The sequence below is a fragment of the Ambystoma mexicanum genome, chromosome 12 (assembly GCF_040938575.1).
Source record: "Ambystoma mexicanum isolate Mex_15411 chromosome 12, UKY_AmexF1_1, whole genome shotgun sequence".
NCBI lineage: Eukaryota > Metazoa > Chordata > Amphibia > Caudata > Ambystomatidae > Ambystoma > Ambystoma mexicanum.
In genome coordinates this window covers 668,517,189-668,543,808 of record NC_090936.1, presented here as the reverse complement: position 1 = coordinate 668,543,808, position 26,620 = coordinate 668,517,189, and the positions used below count along the sequence as shown (strand labels likewise).

Here is a 26,620-nt window from a genome sequence, read left to right as displayed (position 1 = left end):
AGTTGTTTCATTCTCTTTAAAGTTACTATAAACAATTTCTGCTTCACACTTATAGCAATGTCTACAAGAGCTTCTAGGATGACTTCTATGTGGTAGGTTTTGAGGTTTGAGCGAAATTTCTGTCCTGCACTTGTAAGGTTGTGAAAGATTCTGTGGTGGAACATATTTTGTAAAATTATTTTCTTTAATGCTGGCTTGTGATTACACTACTATTTTTAAATGCTCTTATAGGAGTAGTCTGCGTTGGACTGTATTTTGTGGTTTCCTGTACATTCTCACACTTTGCCAGATCACCTACACTGTCTTTACTGGATTAGTTTTCCTTAATGGCTGAATTAACTCTTCTCCTGAACCTTTCTGTTTACGTTCAGATTGCAGTGGATGGGTACTTTCTGTGTTTGTAGGTTGCGTGGCCCTCTTTCTGCGTTGCTTTCTACGGAATTGCTGTTTGGTAGGCATTGTGTAGTAGCTGTTGGCGAAGAAAGGGAAGTGTGGGTGTGCACATTTTCACATGCATATGTGTACAATGTGCGTCAGTGGGTGAATGGGAGGGTAGGCAGCTATTTAAGTGCAAGTATGTGCCTGTGTAGTGGTGTGTAAGGTTAGGTTGGGGACGCTATGTTAGTATGTGTGTATTATTGTAATGGTGGCGACATAAGAAAAACTTAGCACCTGTAGAGCTATGATTAGTAACAATGAAGTACATACTGCTGGATGGGCACACATGTATATGCTACACTAGAATATTAGTGCACTGTTTTAGTAAGACATATAAGAGTATGCTGCTACAGTACTTTATTGATTTCAGAGAGAAGGTGTCTTCTAGGCTGTATTTTGAAGTGTACACTCCAGTAGCTTCCCAGAGACTGGTGAATACTGCTCCTGTATAAGAAGACGGTAAGAAAGTATGTTGGCTAATGACATACTGCTTACATTTGTGCATTACATTATTGAGAACTGTAGGGGGATGTCTTGGCAGGAAGACGAAGTGTGTTTGTATGAATGGAAGGTCTACAATATGAAGGGCAGTACTGTGCAGTGTGGGAGGATGAGACAAATGTGTGGAAAGATGTACAGAGTGGAAAGTACAATGTTTTTGGGTTTCCATTTGCATGCAGTTCTGTGCATATGTATGCTCAGTACCTGAGTGCAGGGATTACTTAGGGGTTTGAATTTGAATATGCACATTTACGTATGTTACTGTTTTGAACATGGCGATAACTTTTTTTTATTGCTTAATTGCTGTTTTTATGTATGACGTATGGGGGGAAACTGTCATTATGCTTGAAATGTATGCAGTTTGCATAGCTTGGTCGGAAAGGCTGCCTGATAGTTGTGTCTGTGATTTGTACAAAAGTGCTAGGAGGTGGTGTAATGGGGGAAACAATTGTAAAAAAGACAGAACAAAAGAACACCGTAACCTTTTTCGTCTACCAATGCGTGGTGCGGCCATATGGAACCTTTGCCACCACCTACCACTGTAGGAACAATTTCATGGTATGTTATGGGAGGCGCAATAGTACAAATTTTTAGTATGTTATGTAGATTTAAACCTAGGTACTCTGTTGCTATGCATGGTGTATAGTTCCCAACCTTTCATTGCTCTTGGGCGGGTGAAAACAAATGATGTCTTAATTGGCGTGTGGAAGCCCATTGATTGTTATGGCCGTTTAGGGAGCTTGGTGGGTGAGACAGATGCATAAGTGGCTGGTGACAGCCGCCAAAAGCGTGTGATTTGGGAGGTATGCGGACATATAACACAGTTTGCACTGTACTGTAGAAAAAATAGTAATACCTACTGGGTGTGCAGATGGGTAGTGATGCTGATGTTTGTGGGTGCCGAACGTGTAGATCATTCACTCGTAATTTCTCATGGAGGTGCTTTTCATTTAGAAGATATGTCACCTCCGCGTGAGTAACAGCTGTTACGCACTGTTCATTAGATGTGATAGAATTAAATGCACACTTCTTGGTTGTAATTGGTTTAACAGTAGCCAATCAGGGAGTTCTGCTGAAAGACTACTAGAAAGGGACGAAGGACTGGAACTGGTCTACTGGGCAGCGGCCCTCGCTGTAGTAGGAGAAATCGCACATGCTAAATGGTGTTCGTCGTAACGTGCTTGGTATGAAAACGGGACTACAGTTGAGCGATTCACCTGTATGTATGCTTTTGTGTTCCATGGTAGGATGTTGTTTTGTGGCCATGATAACGTTAGTGCTTGTAGTGTGATGTTTGTTAGAGGCAGTGAATATTTTTTTCTTGTATTGCAATTAGTAATCTGCTGCACTACATAATATGTACACTGCACACACACATGTAGTAATATACAGAGGACAAGCTGAGAGCAACCCATAACAAGGAGCACAGAAGAAGGTGTTTCTTGACACGTCCCTTTAACAAAATGAGAAATAAACACTTTGCATAACTTCTACGAAGACGCCGATTTTTTATTACACTTCAAATGTGTTTGTGTAGCCCGTACACAGGGCAATATGTTGGCGAACGCTGCAACTTTTGGGGGAGAGCACATGCTACATCGGGGTATTGTGAGGGTGGGTGCAATGGAAATGGGACTATGCAGAAGTTGAGATTGATCACTATGAATTTGTGGGAGTGGTGTGTAGGAACAGATTGTGGCATAACGTTTCTTTGCCAATTGGAGTGGACATGGCTACGGGGATTGGTGGGCCCTTAAGTAGGCAGACTATATGGCTGTTGGGCGACTCGTGGATACATTGGGTACAATTCTACGCAGAGCGTTGTGTACTAGCAGCACACCTTGGTTTCAATAATGTTGCTACACACTGGTACGTAATACGTGCAATGCAGTGGGTCAATGTGGGTCCTTTTTGTGCTAGTTTGGTGACTCTTCCTCATCCAGACATTTATTGGTCATTGTGGAGGGAACAGTTGACGGCATGTTACCGGAATTTCACTGCAGTTTGCAATGAAGGCGGCATTTTGCCAACTAATGGAAATGTTTACAAATTCACACATAATCTTTTCTCGCATTGCCCAGAGGCAGATGTGGCTGCGCTCTTCCTTCTGTGGTCTACAAATGGAGAAATCGCGGTGCAATGTGAACAAGGCTGTGTGCGCTTTTCTCTGCAACGTTGGCATGTTCTCCTTCCACAATGAAAACATTACCTTTCATAGTAGGAACATTTTTCATTCAGATGGAGTTCATCTGACTGATGCTGGCAAAGAGATCTTTCTGCGTAATATCCAAAATGCCGTATAGCGCTTACTGCAAGTGTAGGATGCATTTTCCCAGTGGTCCTTCCCCGATTGTAACATTTAAAATACAAATAGTACCAAAAAGGCTCTTTTTTTGTGGAAATGCGTACATTGCTTTTGACGGCGTCTCACTGCTAATTGTTGCCATCTTTGTACACAGCACTTATAGGCTGCGTCACCACCTGCATGCTTCATTTGAGGTTCTATTTTTGAACACTGGTGGCTCTGAAAAGAGCCTTTTTGTTCACCCCGCTTTCTGGCTGTGTAGCATTTTTCATGTTCTTATAAGAGACGCCAGAAAAGACAGCAGTGGAAGGGAGATTTCACAAAGCGTACCAACCACAGGGATAAGAAATGGTAAGTGGAGAGTAGAAGATGTAAGGTGCCCCTTACTTGGGTAGGGGCAGTATTTGCCATGGTACCGGACCACTGACTCAAAAGCACTTCGAAAATGTTCTCCCTTACACAGTACCGCATCGCAGTATATGCACAATAAAGTGACCTTTGAAAGGTAAGGTTCTGTTGTATTGTGTATGTCCACAAGGTTGCTTGCGGGGGGCGGTGGCCCACTGGAGTTTCTCTAGTGATGGTAGGAGCAGATGCGGAGGATTCTGTAGTGGACAATTACGTACTGCCTGCTTGGAAGGGGACAACTCTCCAAATAGCTGCCTGGTGGAGCGATTAAAGGTGTCGCCGCATGGAAGTGGTGTCATAGCTGTAAAAGCCAGGTTTCCGGCGACTGAGTACTGTATTGCACTCAGTGCACTGCACCTGGTTAGCATGAGATTTAGGCACATTTTCAACGGTCCTAAATAGTTTCCACTCCCAGGACTTCTGCTGGCTGTAGGCAATGGGGATTCTTTCTACTTTACTCTTGTTTCCTTTTCGATGTCCCTCCCCATTATGACGCTTGTCCATTTGCTGAGGACTTTTAGAAGGAGGTGTCATTGGTGAGGGTTTGGGTGCTTCTGAGTCAGAGGTAGTAGCAGAAGCTCTGGTGGCCATTACTTGGAGAAGTTGTTTGCAGGCACAGATTTGGTGAGAAAGCTATTTCTGCCTCAAGCACTGCGCACTGGTGCTCTTGTATAGAAAGCCAAACAGAGCAATTGTAGGGTGTGCTCTTTTATAGGGCTCATGTGGAGCATGTGACATCGCAAAGTGCCATTAACTCATTCTCTACAATTTTTACATGTAGAAGGAAGAGTGGAGGCTCGCTGTAAGGGTTCACTATCACTGTAACACTCCGTACATTGCAGAGAAATGTTCTCTTTCGATGTGTATGGACCTGGCTCGTGTCCGCCAAATAAGGGACGACGTGCAACATTGCTACGTTACTCTGGTGACATCGCCATTGTTCTCCATTTGTACACTTGTCTGCCGGACGTATATTGCATGTTAAACTTTGTCGCAAGTGTATAGTTGTACTACCGATATGTTTCCCACCCCCGGCCTACTTAAACATATGGTTCATGTACGTTGCACATTTCTACCTATACTTGCTGTGAGCACTATAGAGTAGGTGGGATGTAGTGCATACACCCAAATCAATGGTGTACGCTTTCAGCTACTACAACTATACCACACATTTATTCGGTTATGTTCACCAGGCATCACAGCATGGTATACGTATGTGCACAGTTGTGCCACAGATAAACGGATGCTGCTGTTACTATTTCCAGGCGGATGTGTGCATGCAAACATGTGGCCCGTACTGGCGTCCTACAGATGATTGTTTTGTGATTGCACATAGGGCAGCCAGGTGCTACGGTCATCCGCCTCCTCCATTTTTCTCACCTGTATTCATCCCCACTACTGCTGTGCCCTTCTCACTTACAATGACCTTGTTAAACGAAGAAAAAAAAGGGACATGCACAAATTGTACAAATTAACATTGCAATATTTATTAGCACACATTTATAGCGACTATTCAGAAAGGGAAGGGGGAAAAGAAACAGATACATATATTGGGGATGTTTCCATTTCAAGAAGCTGCTGCTGAAGGGAAGAAGGGATTGAGCTCTCATTGAAGTGTCTTTCATGCCACTGATTTGGCAGGGAAGTGGGGCTGGGAATTGGGAAAGGCGGACATGTGCATGTTGGGCAGTGGTATCTTATTTTGCCTCTTATATGTTCTTCAACAAGCGTTCTGGAATGTTATCTCTCTATACCAATAAGCAAGCGTGTGCAAAATGGCAGTTGCTAAGGGAGATGCTGACCAGAGATGAAATAGCGAGTAGATGAAATAGCAAGTCCTACATACATGCCTTTGATGCCATGGCCAGCAAAACCATCCCCAGTTCCTAGAACCGCAACCAGGGGCAAGATATACAATAAAACCGGGCAATCCCATTTCTTCAGGAAGTAATGCAGATCACTGCGAATACCAATCTACTTTTTTATTTTTCTCTATTTTGATAATTCTAACCTTTCATTGATATAGGTGTGATTGTTTCTGGAATATTTCTCTGAAAATTAAATGAAAATTCCTTGATTTTCTTTCAGGATTTTTTCACGCAACTCCACAAGTGTTGTAATTGAAAAATACATTCACAATTTTGCAACTTCCGTGTAGCAAAAAGCTTTGAATTTCTCTACATTTCAATGGTACTATTTAAATTTGGCATACCGCCATTTATAATCCAATGTAATTTAATGAAACTGTTCAGCCTCACTTATTTTTCAATTGTAGATTGCAACAGCGGAATCTTGGTGTGCCACTAGAATTTGTTGGGATTTTCTGAATTTCACCTTCCTGAGCAGTACCATTCCTCCAACCTTTTAATGACTTTTGGTGACTTTATGGACTGAAACATGCAGATGGATGCCTGTAGTCATTCTTCAATATGAGTTAATAGAAATTATGATTTTAATCCGACTACAGACAATCTAAGCCAAAAGCTGGAGCCATTAGATATTTTGTACCTTTTAATATTTACAATTTCCTAATAGTAGAAGCCTCTTTTTCTGGGATCCGGGACATACCTTGTGTTAAGTGTCTGCACAAATAACTTTATCACCTTGTTTTATATCATTGATCAATCTAGCATATTCTTTAGTAACCTGGAAGAGTTGCTGTCATTGCCAGTGCTTGTTTGAGTATGTACATTTCAGTTGTCTATCTGGGTTTTAGTAAGATAAGACCATCTGTATCCCATTGGAAAAAAAGACAGACTACTATTTTAAGTTACGGGTATTGTGGCGAACCAGAAGGAGGACTCAGACTACTTTGTGCCATTTTATGTTTTTTTAATTCAAACTAAAAGGAAAACACCCAAGCCTTACTGCTATGAGGGATGTTGTCTGCCTAATAACACTAAAACTGACGGTGCTCATCAAAGTCAGAAAATACTAGTCTTGAGTCCAAATCTTATTCTGCTTACTGGCCCTACATCTTAAGAAAACTTAACAAAAAGGAGGAAGCTGGAGCAATGGCCTCTGTCTTTGGCTTCGGCCAGGCCCAATCACTTGGATCTCTTTTCCTTGTCATAAAAAGTTCACAAAAGTTCCATAACACTGTTTGTAACCTCTCTGCACATTCTCTTTTCTCAGGAAAATATTTTATTTCATACAGCTTCCACTGATTTGACTAGGTTCTGAACATTGTTCTTGGTTTATCCTTAAACACTGGAATCCCCCCAGTTCTCCCTCTCCAGTTCTTTTTCTCAATCCCTGTTGGCCTGGGTCTAGGAATTTCACAAAAGACCTCCGGCCCTCTGACTGCCTAAGTTTCTCTCTGTCTCGGTTCAGTTTCTCTGGGCTCTCTGGCTCTCTTGTAGACTTACTTCCACTTGATTTTGCTAGGGCATCTGCCCGCTTGGGATGTTCACGCTCCCGTAACCTTTGTGGCTTTCCCTACCTCGAATTCTCTTGGTTTCTCAAGGTTCTCCGAAGCTCACTGTCCCTCTAATGGACTTACTTCAGTTTGACTTGGGTAGGGCGTCTGCCCGCTTGGTTTAAGAAGCTCCCATTACCTTTGTGGCTTTTCAGCCTCGAATCTCTCTTGGTTTCGTGGGGCTCTCTGAAGCCCTCTGACCCTCTAATGGTCTTACTTCAACTTGATTTGGGTAGGGCATCTGCCTGCTTGGGTTTATCAGGCTCCCGTAACATGTGTGGCTTTCCCAGCATCAAATGTCTCTGTTCGCCCCTCTCAACATCGTTATATCCTTGGGATCATTTGCTTCCCTTCTGCTGCTTGGCTCTGAAGCTAGTACGCTTGTCGTGTGAAGCTCTGGTTTCCAGGCTCTCCACTGCGGTCTGGTCTCAGCATTGTTTAACGGGCCCCCGGTCCTCCAAGACTTCTGTGTGGTCACGCCACTGGGTAAGACGGTTGTTTTTCCATATCTGTCTTTCTTGATTTCTCTGTCGGTCAGGGCGCCAAACTTTCCGGCATCTGGCTAGCGGTTTGCTACCTCCCCATGCTACCACTGTCTCCGCAGTCTAGCATGGCTCTGTCCCTTCAGGATGTCTTCTTGTCAGAGGCTCACCTCTGCGTAGGAGTCTTCCTTCTCCCAGCGTAGGAGTTTCTCCCTGATTCAAAGTTCCTTGTGCTTTTATGTACATCACCACAAACCCTTCTTTGACTGTGGCGTTCGGGTAAGATCCAGCATAACCTGAAGCCAAAGAAATTGAGGAAATGTCACTATTGGGAGGATCCAAAACGGTATTTAAAAAAGGATGATTGCTGGAGTTCAGGTGAGATCCGTCATTACCTGAAGTCAAAGAGAGTGAAGAAATGTCACTATTTGGGGAATGTGAAACAAGGTTATCAATAGTCTTTTCGATTCCCAATTAGACAGATAACGTGCTCTGGACAGGGAGTTTCTTACCGGAATAGGGATCCTTGTCCCCAAGAGGGGAGTCACTCCCAGTGAGGTTCCACTTGCCCAAACCCATAGGGTCAACTCACTAGCCTCAAAGGGGGTGCTCCCTTTTGGGGAGAAGGAACGAATTGTCCAGATTTGTCACAATATGAATCCCAGGGTTAATGCACACATTTTGTAACTTCATTGTTCCTCTTTCTTGTCTTCTTGCTTTCTCTTATGATGAGAGAACGCATCCCTGATAAGGTGCTTCCACATTTCGTTAACCATCCAGGGATCGAATCTTCTGTTCTTCCTGTTCTTTCGTCTGGACTTCGGCATGGTATTCAGTGTTGGCAAGACCAGGTCTTTAGTTAGATTTTTAAATGTTTGATGGTAAATTGGGGCAATTTGGTTAGGGGTGTTCCCACTCTCTTCCCCATTACTTTGTGATGACAAGAGCCATGAACGGTTGTAGGGAGACACCCTTTTGCCTTTCAGAGCCAGAGAAGTGTGATGAGAGTGCAAGTGTGATAGTCCTCCAATTGCAGGATTTGGTAGCCATACAGAAAATTCTTCTCCATTTCTCCCACATTCTCAAAGATCAGGCAGCCAAGATCAGGACAGACAACCAAGTGGCCATGGATAACAGAGAGGGAACACAAGTTCTCAAACTTTGAATCAGGTGGCAATAGCACTGACCGGTTAAGCAAAGAGACATCTTTTATCCCTGGAGGTGATACTTAATGTGGTATTAAAAACACAGAGGTTGACCACCTCAAAGATCTGTTTCCATGTTGTGAGGATATTTTCCTATCCAGATCAGTATTTATTAAGGTTTGGCAAACCAGTGACAGACCACTTTATTTCCTGAAGAAGTTTAACACTTCGAAGATACTTTAATCAAGTGGTCTGGGGTACAGGTGTTTTGTCCTTCCCTTGACTTTGAATAATTATTGCTGAATTTCCTCCCTTGCAGCTTAATCTCCAGGTTCCTGGTAAGGATCAAGAGGAAGGCATTGCTCACAGGTGCCATAATGCCTTGATGCTTGATGCCAACAAATGCGAGTTTTGCCTGCTCATAGTTATGGGGGTGGGGAAGGAATGGACAGGGCTGGCACTAGGATGTGTGGGGCCAAGTGCTGAAAATTAAGTGTGGGGGCCCTAATTTGCATTTGATGACATCACAGGAAGTGACATCACAAGACAATGACCACTGCGTATGCAGGCAGCAGCGAAGAAATGGTAACACAATTAAAACTATATATACACCTATATCTATATATATATATATATATATATATATATATATATATATATATATATATATATATACCCTATTGTCAAGTTCCAGTGATGTAAATAGTGCTCTTAGTAACTTCTATTCGCTTTCCCCATGTCGGGATTATGGGATTTGGAGATGAATGCCTACCTGGGTTGCCCACATTGTCTTTTTTTTAAAACCATTTTATTCAAATGTTCCATCAAACAAGCAAACACACAATAACTTCAACATAAACAACTGAAATTCACTAAAATTCAACAATAATTACACCAAAACGCTTCCCCCAATCAATTAACCTACAAAATAAAGTCCAAACCTAAGACCTAGGGAAAAAAACACACACTTCCTTATACATTATAAAACACATTAGTCTGATATAAATAATTTCAGCTAATATATACATACATACATATGCATATATATAAATATACAGGAAATGGTAAATGTGTATATCTTCTAACTTCTCTTTATGGCATATGCTCAGTCTAGATCCAAATTCAAAAAGGCCCCCCACATTTTCTGAAACAGGGCTTCCTTTTTCTCCATTGATAAAACCAGTTTTTCAATATTGCAAATTGAAAACATTTCTTCCACCCAAGAGTTCAATGTCAGAAATCCATTTGACTTCCAATTTCGCAAATTTGTTTTTTTGCCACTAAAGCCCCTTTTAAAATCCAAGTTATGTGGTGGTGACATAAGTCCTCCAATATCTTTTCTTCTCCCAGGATCAATGTCTCGAAGTCAAAATCCAAATCTTCATTCAACTGCCCACATTGTCAACAGCCTGTCATCCTGAATGGTTGGAAGGGGGGCAGGCCTGCACTGTTGTTTGGAGCCGATGATCACCCCAACATGTGCTGGGGCTAGTACTGGCACTGTCGCAGTCTATTTATAATTGCAGCGTCTAAAAATATGACTGTTTCGTTGGGTATTTTTGAAAGAATCGTGTTCAGTGCTGCCAAGTTGTGTTCCCAAAACTGTACCTGCAGAATTTTAACTGGTGTAGGGACAAGCACCTTCCCCACCTTGTCTGTCTATTGATTGAGCTCACAACACTTTCTCCCTTGCTTTATTGCCATCATAAAAATAACATGTTTGTTTAATGTATATATCCCTCAAATCAAAGGGCATCCAAAAGCAGCTCAGAGGTAGTTCATTTATCAGTAAAATGCAGAGTCAGCCACACTGAGATTCAGACATGTGGCCTGCAGGCTAGAGATCTCTGCAGTTGGAACCTTATCCGACAGAGCTACATTCACTGCATACGTTATTTTGATTTAATTACAGAATTAAACTTCTAAAATGGAGCTTGCCACATCACGTGACATATCGACAGCGGCGCAGGCAAAACTGTAACATTTTTGCAGGGGTGCATCTAGGATAACATTTTGGAGGGAGGCTTACCCTTCAAATGTTGGGAGACCGGCTAAATTCAGAGACTGTGGGGGGGCAAACTTGTGAGGAAGCAAACTTACTTGTGTGGGGGCATCTAACTTCTTTACGCATTCTAATGAGACGATTTTGGTGCAGCTTCAATGTAACAGGCGGTTAACTCCTTCACATCTGAAACCACATACTTAAGGACTGCTGTGAGAATGAGCGGTCTCCTGTCCACCCGCCCTTCCAATCACCGCCCCCTGGCATGCAAGTACTAACCCCACATCACAATCTCAATTGCATAAAAATGTAGGCATATGACTGCAGGTGCTAACAATTAAATGCTTTACATTAGTAATTGCTGGGCCTTTGTTAACAGTGAAGCCCAGGTGCCGTTTAACATCTGTGTCCTGTACTGTCCGCCCACGGCTCTGTTGGTCAGCCAGGTCGAAACAACATAGCCCAAAATGTCAGGGGCCCTGGGGGGACTAGAGCCGATCTGCTCAATGGTCTTGCGCCACAGCATGTTTGATACAGTTTGAGTCTCGCCGTGCATGGCTGCCCGCTCTATCCCCAAAGGCCCCCCATGCTTTCACTTAAGAGCAGCTTTAGAAGCAGGGCCGACCCTAGGATTTGTAGGACCCTGGTGCTCCCTTATTTATATAAATGGTAACATCAGTGATATTACAGAAAATGATATTATAGAATGAGTCTTCAATACGCAGAGATATAATTGGAAGTTAAATTAAAAACACCTTGCCATGAGTAAGGCAGGAGACAAATAAACTGACATCCAGTATATGAAGTGTCACTGTTAATAGTTACGTATGTGGCAATATCAGGAGTCAGGCTTTTTTTTGAAGCAGCAGACAGTGTGAGCCAAGTACCTTATATAGCCTTTTAATTTTGGCAGATAAGGCATAGTGAGATAAAAGGATTTGGCCGGGAGGACACGCTACGGTGAAGTGAAGAAGCACGGATTTGAGATCAGTCTGCAATTTAGAAACTTGAACACATCTCTTCCTAGAAGTAAATGGTAGAAATATTGTTTGTAAAAGGTCTTTTAGAAACCTTTGCTTGAAAACACCATCTACTATGGAAGGCATTGCAGAAATATGGTGATTGTGTTTTGCTAACAAAAGTTAACTGCTGTTTTTGCAGGCGTTTACCCTATTGTTTTTATTTGTGATATGTATATATTTGGCCAAATTGTCCAAACTAGCAAGATGCTTATATTGATGAAGCTACAAATGTGGATTATTTTGGCTGTCAAAAGTATTAAACTCCAAGCAGGTTCCAATTATGTCATTTTGGGGCAGGGATTGGCCCTGGGGCAGTCAGGGCAGGTTGCGTCTACTGCAGGATTGCCTTTTAGTGTGATAGAGCCTATTTACCTGGGAGGTCTTGAGGCAGGGAAGAATGCAATTTTTCAGGTCTTCAAATGTTAATAAAATTAACAGGGATCAATAATATATGCCTAGGCACTGAGTACATGGGAGCATAGAGCTTACTCATTCGCCTTACCATGCTCATCTAAATCACTAGTTGTGCCAGGGTGTCTGTCTCCTCTCCTGAGTTCAGGCTTGGTGACGTGTTAACATGCATCTTGCAAAATTAGAAAGTGCTGCTCACTTCAAAATGGGAAGGAAGCCTCATTAATGGACCACCTGACTCTTGATTGGAGGGGGGTGGCAGGACAAATCTGCTTTGCGGGTGCAGTAGTAGAAGGGTATCCTATAGCAGAATGCTGCAAAGGCAATTCAGCAGGTTAGGTGACTGTTGCTGAGATGTTAAATGTTTAGACCCTTCTGTTAATCATATGGCTTTTTTCCTATTGCTGCTGCAAATTGTGCTGTAAAAAGGTGCCGTTTTGACCTGGGCATGGGTACAGCTCCCTCGCGTCACTCAGCGTGGAAATATCTGCCCCATAGCAAAAATCAAAAGCTGGCACCCAAGAATATAAGCAAATACAGTGAACATATCATAAAGGGATATATACACATTTAGTTTCACCTCCCCCCTTGTGCACAAGTCAAATAAGCACTGGCCTTTCAAAAAAATTAAAGGGGAGAATTTCCAATAACTACCATAGAAAAGTATAAAAGGTGCCCACCTCGTAAGCCCAACAATGTATAAAATATAATGAGCTGCTAGAGCCTTGTAAGAAAGCACGGAATCTAGCAGACCAAGGGAAGATTCTACTTAAAAAATATGGTGGCTACTCAATGATTCCACTGATTAGATTTTACCGTTCCAAAGTGTCGGCCATTCTAACTTACGGAGCTGAGGGCTACCTTCATTTGAATCCAGGGAACTGGGCAAAAATAGAAGGTGCCTTCTGGAAAAGGGTATTGAACATTCCCACAAGCAACCCAATACAGGCTGTGAGGATGGAACGCGGTCTCAAATTGCTAAGGGCATTAGCTGAATGGAAAACACTGACATTTTTTAGGAAATGCATTCAAAACGAGGTGAAAGGAGGTTTCTCATGCCTGAAAAAAGCACTAAGGGACCAAAAGGAGCCTGTGTTGTTAAAATGGGAGGGTAAATGTAAAATACTCTTAGCCAGTATAGAGGAATCACCACAATCTCTCATTGATAACCCAGATAAAACTAAGAAGAAACTGTTCACCCAGGATTGGATTCAGACACAACCCGAAAGATAGAAATACAGAATCTATGGGAAATCATTGGAGGAAAGCAGGAAACTAAACACCCTACCAAAGTACCTGCAAGTTTTCCTAAACTGGTTCTTTAGGGATCAGTTCTTTCGGTTTCGTTTGAACTTATTTCAAAATAAGCTGACAAGAAATTGGGGCAAAGCAGATAGTAATACGTTGATTTGTAGATTGTGCCAAGCTGAAGATTCAAAAGAATCAACAGAACACCTGGTGATGGACTGCCGAGCTTTGGACCAACAAAGAAGAAAACTAATGTTGGAGGTGATCACTAAATATGGCCAGAGAACCAGAGAAGTCTGGTGGAAAATTCTGCTCTCAGGAGAGAAGACGCCCATAATTTTGACCCTGGTCAAATTTTTAATGGTGATCAAAAAAAAACTTGAAGAGCAAAGGAAGAATTAGTCAACTATCCTCTCCCGCACATGTGGACTGTATACGGTATATGAAGTTATATTATTTGTATTTTTTTTTATCTTGTGGTTTATGGTGGTTAAAGGTTGTCAAAATGTATAACCAATATGAACCACTTTAAATTAAAAATTAAAAATAATAAAATATTCCAAAGGAAACAAAATCCAAACATGAGATGTGTACTTTAATAGCACTTTTATGTGTTCTTGTGGGTAAGCATCTGAATTGGAAACATGACAACCTGGTGTGAAATCCTAGTAGCTGAACACTTGAGCAAGCAAACTCTTTTTTAAAATTTTGGCCCCAAAAACAAACAGGGGTTGCGTCCACCCATTGAAAAAAGTGGGCAGACACTGTCCACTCACATGTATCAACTTGTGCCCTGAAAATCAGTACAGGGCTAGAACCAGAGAAAATATCCCCTCCAATCTCCAGAGTGACAACCACTCTTGTCACATCCTGGGCAAATATTCATGGTTCGCTTGCATGTTTCATATAGACCGTGTCCGGAGGTCTTAGCTCTCAGTTCTCGCAGGAGACTGAGACTACAAGTTAACAACTCTGACCCGGAAATGCATAAAGCAGAGATCCCTGCTTCTATTTGTAAAAGCTTAATCAAAGATCTTGATATTCTGCCAGCAATGTCCGATACCAGAGAATTTGTCTCCTTTGAGAGTGTACCTAGACCTGATAATAGTGATGCCATAGAGTCAGCCCCTATGGTGTCCTCCTTCCTTGATGGGTTCGAGAAACATACAGGTAGATTATGGATCATTACATAACACCTGCTGTGGCTCTACTAGGAGGGTTCAGGCCTATTCCTTCTCAATCAGAGCTTACAGCTCTTTCTCAATGGCCATGTTTTATGGCCAGTATTGCTAAGGAGTTAACCTTATGCACTAGCCCCTTCGACCTTGGCGTACTGGTGAAAGCTTTAAATTAGTGGATGTCACACTTTTGCCCTCCCACTGCCAATACTGCTTCACAAACGATCGGTTCCTACAGTTCTGTCCTTGGGTTACAATCATCTAAATTGGACATTTCCTGTCAAGTCAACATACCAAATGAGATGTTGGATCAAGCTTCACAAACTGTTCTCGCCAGTGGTGGGCCATTGGTGTCCACTAGGACAATAATGGCTTCAAATTAAAGGGCAGCATCTTCTAATATAGACATGATATACCATGAACAGGATCTATATCCTCCTCATCAAGCACCTACCTTGGATCAAAAAGGTCTTAAACCATACAACGACAAAAGGCACATTTAAGATGGAATCCTCGCAGTATTTGCGTTGCAGTAAGCTGCACATGCCTAAAATTGAGGATACGAGTATACATGCTTTTATCATGGACCAGAGGAATGTGCAAATCACTAACATTTGCAAGGCTGAGGGGCATGAGTCCAGAGAAGCCTTGCGTAATAAGGTGTTAGCTTTGCTTAGACAGAGAACTGGGTCGGGCGTGGCCAGATTATCTGATCTGAAAATTCTCTTCAGGCTGAACTTCAGAGACTGGTGCTCGCAGCCAAACACTGATTGTGTCCTTGTGGGTTGTGGGGCCAGCTCTCTGTCTGCTTTCCTAAGATTGTGTGGATACTTTCCTAGAGGGTCGTCTAAGTGTAATTTGATTCTCTGAAGTATTTTATTTGACTGAGTCTTTCATACATGTCTTCTCCTTAGCATGTTTTTACCGAATTTGAGTTCTCTCTTTTTTGCTTATGATTATGCTTAGCATTTTCTTTGATCACTGTCACATTCTTGCCCAGGGTTCTTTTTATGTTATCTGTTAAATTGTTTGTATCTATGGTGTTTGTACTGTATTCGCCCCCACGCCTATGGGTTTATTAGTGCGCTATATAAGTGCAATAAAGTAAAGTAAATAATGTGAGGAAAATGTTACATTCTACTTAAATGATTTTTTGCTTTATAAATATAAACATATGAAAATAAGGCAAATAGCTCAAACTTTTTTTTTGCAATATGTTTAATTGTGCTGGAGGAAGGCGCAGATTTTAGGTAGCTAACTGCTGCTTTGCATGTGCTTTCAAAATAAAAATGTCCCATTGCAGTTCTTAGCACGTTCTCTTAAATAGGCCATCACTACTAAATCGAACCCACTTGAAACGCGCTGCTTTAGGAAAGAATACCATCAGCACTGTTACAGGCCTTTTGGGCCGCTCGGAGGGGGGGCATTTGTCCGGTGACAAGTTTCCTCACCAGAAGAAGCAAAAAATAACAGCAGCTTTTGAAAAAGATATTCCGGTAAGTGTCCCCATAATCATGCATGCTGCAGCGTGGTACTGTGAGCACGCGACCCACGCTGCAGCCTGCAAGAAGAGGGAGCCAACAGCACCCTCTGCGCAGGGCCAAGTGCAGCTGCATCCCGCTGCACATGCTGCACACGCTTAGCGCCGGCCGTGGAAATGGATTCTCCTGACTTTCTTGCCTGCTAGAGTTCCTATCTGTCATGGAGAAAATGTATTCTCAGCTGTATCTACCAGTCTGGAAGATGATGAAGGGCCTCTAATGACAACAGCTAGCCAGGAGGTAGCATTGTAGCCCAGCAGGTTTGTTGTCCTTCTATCTTACCTGCCCACAATAGGCATTCACCATCCTTTCAGCAATGATATGAGGGGGAAAATCTGTCTCCTTTGACCAACTCCAGGTTTTTCTTTTCTGCCTCACAGTTTTCTGAGGTGTCTAACGGTCTCAACTTTGCAATTTCAGGGGGCAGCTACCAGAGTTTTGCATGAACACTTAGGGTGTATGGCTAAATGCAAGGGTTATGTCAACAAGCGTCCACGGATTTGTGGGATGTATGGACCCGATTATCTAGGTCTGCCATCTTCCATCCCCTCTTTGAACGGACAGCTTAGTTCGGTGTTCATGGAAGCTACCAAGGCTGCTTGTGTCCCTCGTACTCCATAAATGCAGAGGAGCTCCACTAGGAGACTGGCTGCCCCTTAGACAGGTGTAAAGTGTTACAAGCATGTACAGGGCAGCTACTTGTGCTTCTTCCAATATCTTTGTGTCTTTTGTGTCTTCTTATAAATTGCGATTTGGGAGCGATACTGGCGTCTCTTTCAAGAACAGGGTTTGAGATCAATGCTCCAATCAGTAACGTTTGCGTGCTAATATTTTATGTACTAATTAAAGTGTACATCTTTTGTAGCACCCACTCAACCTGCGACTGGGTGTTCTGCTCCCCCTGTTTCCTCCCCTGGTTGCTTGTAGATCCCTTGCTGCCATATTGTCCTCCATCCACAGTCGTTAGCTCCCTGCTCCATTGTATCTTTGTTTCTCTCACTGTGCACTTCTCCATATAACTGGTTACGCGCTTTGTTGCTTCCCAAAGCTAGCGCATGCTCCCTAAACTCCATAATAATAATATCAATAATGCGGCTTGATATATTTTACTCTTTGGTATTCCTTCAGTGAAGTAAGGGGCCAAAGAAGTGTGGTGCAAAGGTAATGTTTATGTTATGTATAGTGATCTCTATTACTCAGACTCCTGCACCTTCCTGTCCCATTGCTGGCTTACATTATGAAGAGGTCGGTCTGGACAGGGTGAGGAGTAGATAGGAAGAATACATAGTGAGCTTAGAGGAAGGATCAGCCACACTTCAATGAAGTAGGTAGCAGGACAAGGAAGAGCAGGCCAGAAGTCATGGCAGTGACCACACGCCATCTAAATATTATGTAACTATGCTGGGTGTTTCATGTGACAACCTGTCTAATACATGATCAGAATGTCTCACTGCGTTTCAACCTGCTATTCTCTACAGAGTGTAATTCCTCAGCCCTGACAAGAAAATATATACTAATTTAAAAATTTAACAATGATTCACGGTCGAGGATTAAGCACCGAGTGGGTTACCGTAAAGCCTGTAGCAAGTGCAGGCAGAAAATGCTGCCTTGTTATCAAAATGGCAGGTTCCTTCTAAGAAAGAACTGAACAGTTTAAAAAGTCAAAACATGCATGTACCTGAAGCTCATTGTCAACGTTGTGTTTATTCGCAGGGCGGAGTCGTCGTTTTCTAACAAGATCCTCCGAATGACGAAGTGTGGCATCTACAAAAGAGTGACCAGTCGCAGACCCATCCTGGAGTTGATGTGGACCCCCCAATCCGTCACTGTAAGTACCGTTGGAGTTGGCCCTTTCTTGTGCGTAATGCACCACTCTTGACTTTAAATGCACTGTCCACTTGTCTTCCTTACACTTGCCTACGTGATGCATGGCCTATCGGGGCGGCCATTTGTCTATCTTATGCTAACTAGTCCGTCAACACATTACACCTTAATAGCCATACTGACGTTAGCTAGGAGGAGCATTTTAATTGAACTTTGATAATTGTAACTTTAAAAGTCGCAGTTGGATGCAAAGAAGAACCTTTTCGCAACCCTGCTGTTTATTCAAGCTCTTCGATGTTACAATGGATCTTGCATTCAATGAATATATTATGGCCACCCTGTCCACAGGCCATCGCTATAAGACACAATAGTTGTAGGAATTACGATGAAAGGTTACAAAAAACATTTTCTAGAAATGTAAACTTATTGATTCCATTTAGAACACTTTTCCTACTCGCATGCTAGAGTGCATTGCCATGCCAACAGTTTTGGCTTTTGTGTAGACATGGGATTGGGTGTTTGCCAGACCCTGTTGTAATGACACTAACTGGCCATAAATAGTACCACCTGCAAAATGGTGCGATAAACTCAGCCTATAATAGTAGCGCCTGGCGCATGCCTCTCTAATACGTATGCAAAGAAGCAAAACTGTTGGCTTTGTCAATGCTTGATTTTAACAAGGCTTAAGTGAAGGACATGCTTACTGCTGCTGAAGGCACACTTGATTAAGACATTTTAATTACACTACACCAGATGAACATTTAGAATATCAATTAAGCCATGAACTCTTGGGAGGCTACTTTGAAATAACACTGCAGGCTTTTCAAGCACACATTTGATGTTACTGCCTCATAAAGCTAGCTCAAAGCGATCCCAGGAAAATGAGTTTTGGGTGGGAGGTGCTTATGAAAAGGCAGAGGTATTAGTCTGGACATGGAACGTCAAGGGGTGGGTAAATAACAAAACAACACCTACAAGTATTGTGTCCATCCGTATATCTCAAATCCCTCCTAGCTGTACTCTAATGCAAACGTTTTGGCATATAGGTGGTGAATGAGCGTCACTTAAAAGCGAAAATTAAAAATAGGTAAAATGTTCAATTGCAGTCTGCGTTACCACCCGCCACATTACAGGGTCAGGGGTATATTTAGCCCTCACCAATATTCCTATGGAATACCACAGGCGGCAGCTACGACCTGATTATCAGGTGGAATGTCATCAGAAAATGCATCCAATTTTTACCTCCACCCAACATGTCAAGCTAAACATTGTAGATGGTCCAATTACTGTTCCTGCAGTAATGAGAACTGTAAGCGCTCACCTTCAGTCCAGGAGGTCCCCTCCCCCCGAATGTGCGTGAAAGAGTGGCCATCTGCCCACATTCTCACCCCATTGGAAATGTATTGCAGAGAATGATACGTAATTATTATTCGATGCAATCTAAAAGTTGTGCTTTAGCAGTATTTTTTACTACTGTACATAATCCACTTGGAACTGCAAGATGAGGGTGAAATGTGCAAACATTTTAGAATAATGCATTCAGCATAGAGTGAATGCAGGAACTGAACATTTAAACTTAATCTCTCTTAAAGGAATAGTGCGCTCAAAAATGTTATTGTTTTAAATGATGGGCAATAATCAAACATTTATTAAACATTTTTTTAAAGAAAGTTCCTATGTAAAATTTTGAGCAAAAGATTCTCAAAGTGTTTACTTGGGGGCATCCATTTTGTGATTTGATGCAGCCTCCTCTGTGCATATTACGCTCTGCTCTGGCGGCACTAATCAAGCAGCAAAAGCCCCCTACTGGGTGCTTTTGCTTACTGCAGCCAGAACAGAGTTTAGCATGGATAGGAGGCTGCCTTCACTTTCATTTTTTACATGTTCTGTGCTCCCCAAGCCCAGGGAAGCACAGAAAACATAAAACGAACGGCAAAGCAATTATAAATACTGGCTGGCAGTGGAGTTTTCATAATTGCTGCGACTTTCTTTTCTAGTTTTCCGTGCTTGGGAAACTAGAAAAAGTCACAGCAATTATGAATACTCTGCCGGATACCAGCGAACTAGTCATAATTGCTTGGACTTGCCTACAATAAAAGGCACAGCAATTATAAATACAACGTTGTTGTATTTATGATTGCTGTGGTTAGAAAACCACGGAAATCATAAATACAACTTTGTTGAATTCATGATTGCAACGGCTTTCGCTTTGAGTCACTCCTAGGATCACTCAGCCCGGGGGAGCCCATGAGACTCAAAGCGAAAGCCAGCGTGATCATAAATACAAAACGGTTGTATTTATGATTGCCATGGTTTTCTTCTTAAGTTTCCCGGGCTCCCCCGGCCCAGAAGAGACCGGGAAACTTAAAAAGAAAAACAAGGAAATCATGACTACAACTGTGTTGTATTTATGATTGCGGTGTCTTCAGCTTTGAGTCTCCTGGGCTCCATACAACGCGGTTGTATTTATAATTGCCGTGGTTTTCTTTCTAAATTTCCCGAGGTCCCACAAGCCGGGGAAGTCTGGGAAACTTAAAAAGAAAACCACAGCATCTGCAGTTATAAATCCAACGCGGTTGTATTTATAATTGGCATGGTTTTCTTTCTTAGTTTCCCGAGCTCCCCTGAGCTGGGGGAGCCCAGTAAAACCTAGAAAGAAAACCACGGCAATCATAAATACAACTTGGTCGCATTTATAATTGCCGTGGTTTTCTTTGGTAGTCAAAGAAAAAGAAAAAGAAAAACACTTATCTGCAGCAGCTTTCCTGACTGCAGTCTCTGCTCTCTGTGTCTCTGGCAATAATGAAGCAAAAGCTGGTGTAGTAAAAGTTACCAGCAGGTGGCTTTTTGCTTCATTAGTGCCACGAGGGCAGAGATTAACACAAGCACAGGAGGCTCATCCATTTCAGAAAATGGATGCCTCCTAGTACTTAACATTTTTGGGTTTGAGCATTACTTGCTCAAAATTTTACATAGGAACTTTCTTTACAAATATGTTTAATATATGTTTTTGATTATTGCCCATCATTTAAAACAATAACATTTTTGAGCGCACTATTCCTTTTACAACTTGCCCTTAACTGGAAGGTTGACCGCGCCACTTCTTTCATTAACTGTACATATAATATTCTGTGTTGTCTGAAAATAGTTTGTGGTCATTGTGTCTAGGCAGGTTAGCTGCTTATACATATCTCACCAATTTACAATTGTGACAACTAATTAAAAGTAAGAAACCTTGTTTGATCTAATATAAAGGTGATTTATATTATAAAAATACTAATATAACGTGGATAGTGGTATGTATTTCATGGATAAATTGAAATCTTTTGAAATTATTTAATTGTGTGCTTTAAAGTGAGTCTATTCTAGTGCTTCAAGGTTTACTGGAGACAATCTAATACAAATACATTTTAAAAAGGTAAATCAGAATCCATACAGGTGGTATTCCTGTAATCAAGTGAAAAAACCTCAGATTACTATCAGCAGCAACAGTAATTAACACCAATGGTAATCCGGCCCAAAAAATACCAGACCTTCAATAAGTGGCTGAATTGCATATTTGTCCAAATTTAAGCTATATGCATTTATAGAAATTGTCTACGACATCTTGATATGCCCACTACAGTTTAAGAAAATACCACATGACCAGTTTGGAAAAAAAAAGACCCCATAGCAGAAGTATCTATCCGAAATAGATTACACAAAGCTACCTTGCTCTGCTACTTGTGGATCCTCTGGCATATTCTACATGTGTGTGCAGGAGTGAAAGCCTCAAAGCATCCTTACTTTGGGGGTCTCTACTACTACCACTGTGACAGTGGCAGCTGCTTCTGCTTCCTTCCCTAAGTGGTTAGGGCAAAGGATGGAAGACCCAGTGGTCCCTAGAAGTCACAGCAGGTGTCCAATGTCGCCTTTTCAGCCAAAGAAGACAAAGGTCCACGTTGAATATTGGGTCAGTGACAAAGTCATATCTCTCACTCTATCCCATGGCCAGGGGCTATGGTCAATGCAGCCTATGAAAATTGGCCAACCAGGGCATTGGCAAAGACGTGAGCTACTTTGAGATGGGGCAGGGTGGAAGCTCCAGAGTCTCTCCAAGACAGGGGCAAACCACAACTTGAGTAATAATGCTTCAGACTTAGGAGACTGAGTATAGATTTATCTGCTTCCTTTATTGTAGATACCCCCTCCCTGCTCTTATATGTAAAGTAAAAGCTGAGGATACCATTGATAGCAACATTGTGCGACTTAAAAGTTCCTGTGATGTGATAGATCCAGGGTTTGGATTGGTATTGAGACCTATGCTTTGTTGCATGTTGATAAAAGACTTGCCCAAAGTACTAAAGAAAGTGGTGGCCAGATACCCAATCAACGCTTATGGAGACAATAATGCTAGATGATGTTGCAGTCCACACACCATAGCAATGAACAATGAGAAGCCACCATTGAATTTGAAAACATTCAGGGTTTTGGGTCTAAACCTCATTACAGAGCAGCATATAGACATAGGATGGTGGAACTATGGTGGTCACTGGGAAATTGAACCTCTTGTAATAGCAACGGGAGGGACAAAAGTAACTAATGCAAAAGCTATGCACAACAAAATAGATAACCAAGCCAATAAGAGGCTATCAACCAAGACTGAGCGCTGGCACGTACCTGATTTGGTTTTCCAGGGAGCAGAAACCGCCACAACAAACACCAAGCTGGGTCTGTGTAAATGCGAGGCTGAAGTACCACCCTACACTCAGCAATCAAGAATTCAATCTCTTGGAGGAAAGAGGAAGGATGGTTCTCCCTACACCATGATCGGTGTAACCATGATACACATGATGCAGAGACAGTGCCAGGCACTGGACTGAGGTACCACAATGGTAGAACACAGGAACAAGAGGAGAGTTTAACAATGAACAGGCAGGTAACAAGCAAACAGGAAGGATCTGGTAGGACAAGGAAACTGTATTTAATGGCAAGCAACTCTTTTTCAATTATGGCATAATTTTGTTCACTGGTTGTCAATTGGCGGGAGAAATAGGCTATGGGATATTTGTGATTTGTTATAGAGTTCCATTGCAGTAGAATCGAACCAATTGCCTTGGCAAAGGCTTCTGGCTCGATGATAAAAGGGATCTCATTGTTAGGATGGAGCAGAATAGGAGCTTTCATAAACTCCTTATTGATGTCTTGAAAGGCATGCTTAGCAACATCATTCCACTGAAAGACGTGACCCTTGCGTAGGACGTGTCTGATGATCATAGTGCGTTGGGAAAAATCTGGAATGAACTGGCAGTAGGAGTTAACAACACCCAAGAAACGCTGAACAGATTTTATGTCATGAGGACTGGACCAGTCTTCAATGGCCTTGATCTTCTTTGGATCCATGTGAATGCTCTGGGAGGCTAATAATCGCCCAGGAATTCAATTCGGTTGATATGGAATTTGCATTTCCCTTCTTTGGCATAGAGATGGTTCTTCAACAGTCTTCTAGGGATTTCAGAGACGTGGGCCACATGATCCCTTAATCAGGCAGAAAATATCAAGATATCATCAAGATATATCCAAGTGTTAAGGCAGAGCAGGTGTGAGAATATCGACTCCATGAAGTGTTGGAAAACTGCTGGGGCATTACAAAGGCTGAAGGGCATAAGCAGGTATTTATAATGTGCCAAGGGTGACTGGAACACAGTTTTCTACTCGTCTCCACGTTTGATGCGCACCAGAAGGTAGGCTCCACGTAAGTCAATTTTGGTAAACCCCTTGACTCGCCGCAGGGATTCCAAAATTTCCCGCATAAGGCAGTAGTTGGTACCTATCCTTAATAGTTATCTCGTTGAGTAGCTGATAATCAACACAGGGTCATAGGGTTCCCTCTTTCTTTGGGACGAAAAATAATGGAGCCCCTGCAGGTGAAGATGAAGCTCAAATGTATCCCTTGTCGAGACATTCCTAGATGTATTCGCATAGCTCTTCTTGTTCTTGTGTAGTTAAGGAAAATACCTGTCCGTGCAGAATCGGTTCATCAGGACGCAAATGGATTTCACAATCATAAGGTCATGTAGGTGGCAAAGGAATGTCTTCATGAGGGAAGAACACTTTGTGAAAGGAGGCATATTCCAAGAGTCACTTCTGACAACACAACTAGCGCTGTGTAGTTCCGGAGTCAGCAAGAGCAAACTGAATGGCTGGATGCCTGGAAACAGAGCAACATTTCCTGGTACAATGGTTGGATCCAAAACATTGTTTGCTTAGCTCAGTTGATGTAGGGATTGTAAAAAACCAACCACAGTAACCCTAGCACCAACGGATTCGAGGGGTACTGGTTGATGTCAAATGCCAAAACTTCTTGATGTCGATTGATATTCAATTGAAGGGGTTCAGTTTCTTGATTTATGGCACTAGAGTCCAAAGGGGTCCCATCAATCCCTTCCACCAAGGCTGTATGGACCTTTTGTCTCTTTGATATGCCATTTCGTTCTCCAAAGTGAATGTCCATATAATTATCAGAGGCTCCGGAATCAACTAGGGCCATTGTATCGAGTGCTTCAAAATCGCCACCCCATTGAATGGTAACATGGAGCACAAATAAGGCTCGGGGAGACATTGCATCAACAAGATCCATGGGAAGACGTGATTGGTTCTTTGGGCTTGTTTTTTCCTTCCTGGGTGACAACGAGCCTGCTAGTTTGCTCCTGGTTTAGCAGGTCGAACAGGACAGGATCTTAAGAAATGGTTTGCATCACCACAATACAGACACAATCTGTTCATCCTACGCCTTCCCTTTCTTTTCGGCCTCAGACAGAGGACCGCAAGCTGCCCTTAGAGGCATGGGTTCACCTGCAGTATCCCCTGGAGGTGGAGGATTCCTTGTGGTTTGTGTGGGGGGAATACAGACCTGCTGATATCGTGTCTCCGACATGCAGAGCGCCTTTCTGAAAGTCTATGGTCTATCTTGACTACTTGATCAATAAGGGCTTGCATGGTGGCTGGTTCAGGAGCATGGACCAATTTGTCCTTGTATGCCTCTCTCAACCTATGTCGAAACAACATTTTTTAAGTGTCTTCAAGCCACTGGGATTCATTGGGCAACTGACGAAATTTGCTTAGGTACAGTATCACATTCTGGGAACTTTGTTTTAAATGGCATCGACCAGCCGCATAGAGCCATTGAGACCGTGGACACTGCTGCACCAATGCAGAGCCAGAAGGCATTGCCGCAGAGAAGCTGTAGGTGGGGGAGCCGTGCAGGTGAGGATGAGGGGAATGATCCTGAGCTTGCCACAGGGGTAGGCACCCCTTCTGATAGAGCTGCCACTTTCCCAGGCCACGTCTGAGGACCCCGGATGCACATGGAGGCATGACAGGGGCATGGATAGAAGGGCAGTTAAAAGGCAGGGCCTAGTAAGGTCCCACTACACACGAGTCCAGGGGGGAAGGAATATCAGGGCCAGAGAGATGAGTGTGACAGAAGCAGAAGAGAAAGACGGCAAAGCAGTAGGGCAGGCAGTGGGCCAGGAAGATGCCACATGGCTGCAATTTCAGAGAAAGGGCCAGAGGAGGGCCCAAAGGCAGATGTTCAGACTGACCAAGATCCTGTGTCGAAAGCTAAGGGAAGGTCTTAAGAGTTCACTCCATTAGACTTCTAAGAAGGGCCATACTGCTTAAGTGGGGGAAGGGTACTAATTCCCTTTATGAGTGTGAACAGTACAAGATATCGCTTACAGGTGAGAAGGGCACTGTATGGGTATTGTGGATTTGAAGAGCACCATTTTTCTTATTGAGCGTGAGAAGGACCCAATCTATTTTGGGGTTGAGAAGGGCATATTCACCTTTATTTAGAGTGGGAAGGGAACTGTAAGCCTTAGGGGAAAGAAGGGCTGTAGAAACCTTAGTTAAAGGAGGGGAACTATGCCCATTAGAGTGAACTCTGAGGTGGTTCACAGGCAAAATCCCCCTGGCTGGATTTCAAAAAGCAAACTGGATGCATATTAGGCATACAATCATTATAAAATATCCTAAAACACAAAATGTACAATAATTCGATTATGTACAATATCTAAAATACATATCCACTATAAATAGTATTTCATATAACTCCAAATGGTCAAATTCAGCTTTAACTTCATCTATTAACTCTGTTACAATCAAAGCAATTTTCCCCAAAATATTTAAATACCTAATAAGGGCAATAATGAGGGGGGATTGGCTTCCTTCCATTAAACGGCTCCATAAAGCGTCACAATCCAATATTCTAAAATCATGTACAAATCTCCCAAAAATGAAAATACACCTGTTTGTTGTTCCCATAAAGTAGAGTAACGATGTTTTAAGGTCTCCAATTTGTAATCCTTACACAAACGGCACAAGCACTTTTCCTTTCGTATACCTCTGATGGGGCCCGTTCTAGATAATGTACCCAAAAGATTACACCTAAATTGCAGCCTCTCTAAGGCAATGAATCATATCCAGACACCCTCTAGCACAGCCCCCTCTGCCCTCAAAATCCCCAAACTGAAAGCTTCCCAGAGACTTGACAGGGCCCATGTCTCTAGCCAGACCCCACCCTTTCCACATGATTGTGATGCAACACAATCACAAGGGTGGGATTTGACACAAAGTTACCACACTTTGCTCCACGAGTCACAGGCCTAACTCATAACTTGTTGCGTAACCCATCGTTTAGCTTTCTAGAGGAAAACG

The 26,620-nt window shown here is 42.6% G+C and overlaps 1 protein-coding gene across 50 annotated transcripts in view; it reads left to right on the top strand.

The window, feature by feature from the left end:
* Positions 1–26,620, top strand: part of LOC138513982 (mucin-19) — a 1,848,798-nt gene that overhangs the window by 431,035 nt on the left and 1,391,143 nt on the right. For all 50 annotated transcript variants that reach the window (XM_069629210.1, XM_069629207.1, XM_069629194.1 and 47 more), the window contains exon 27: positions 17,813–17,927. In XM_069629210.1, coding sequence (XP_069485311.1) covers positions 17,813–17,927 — 115 coding nt within the window. The remainder of the gene's footprint in view (positions 1–17,812; positions 17,928–26,620) is intronic.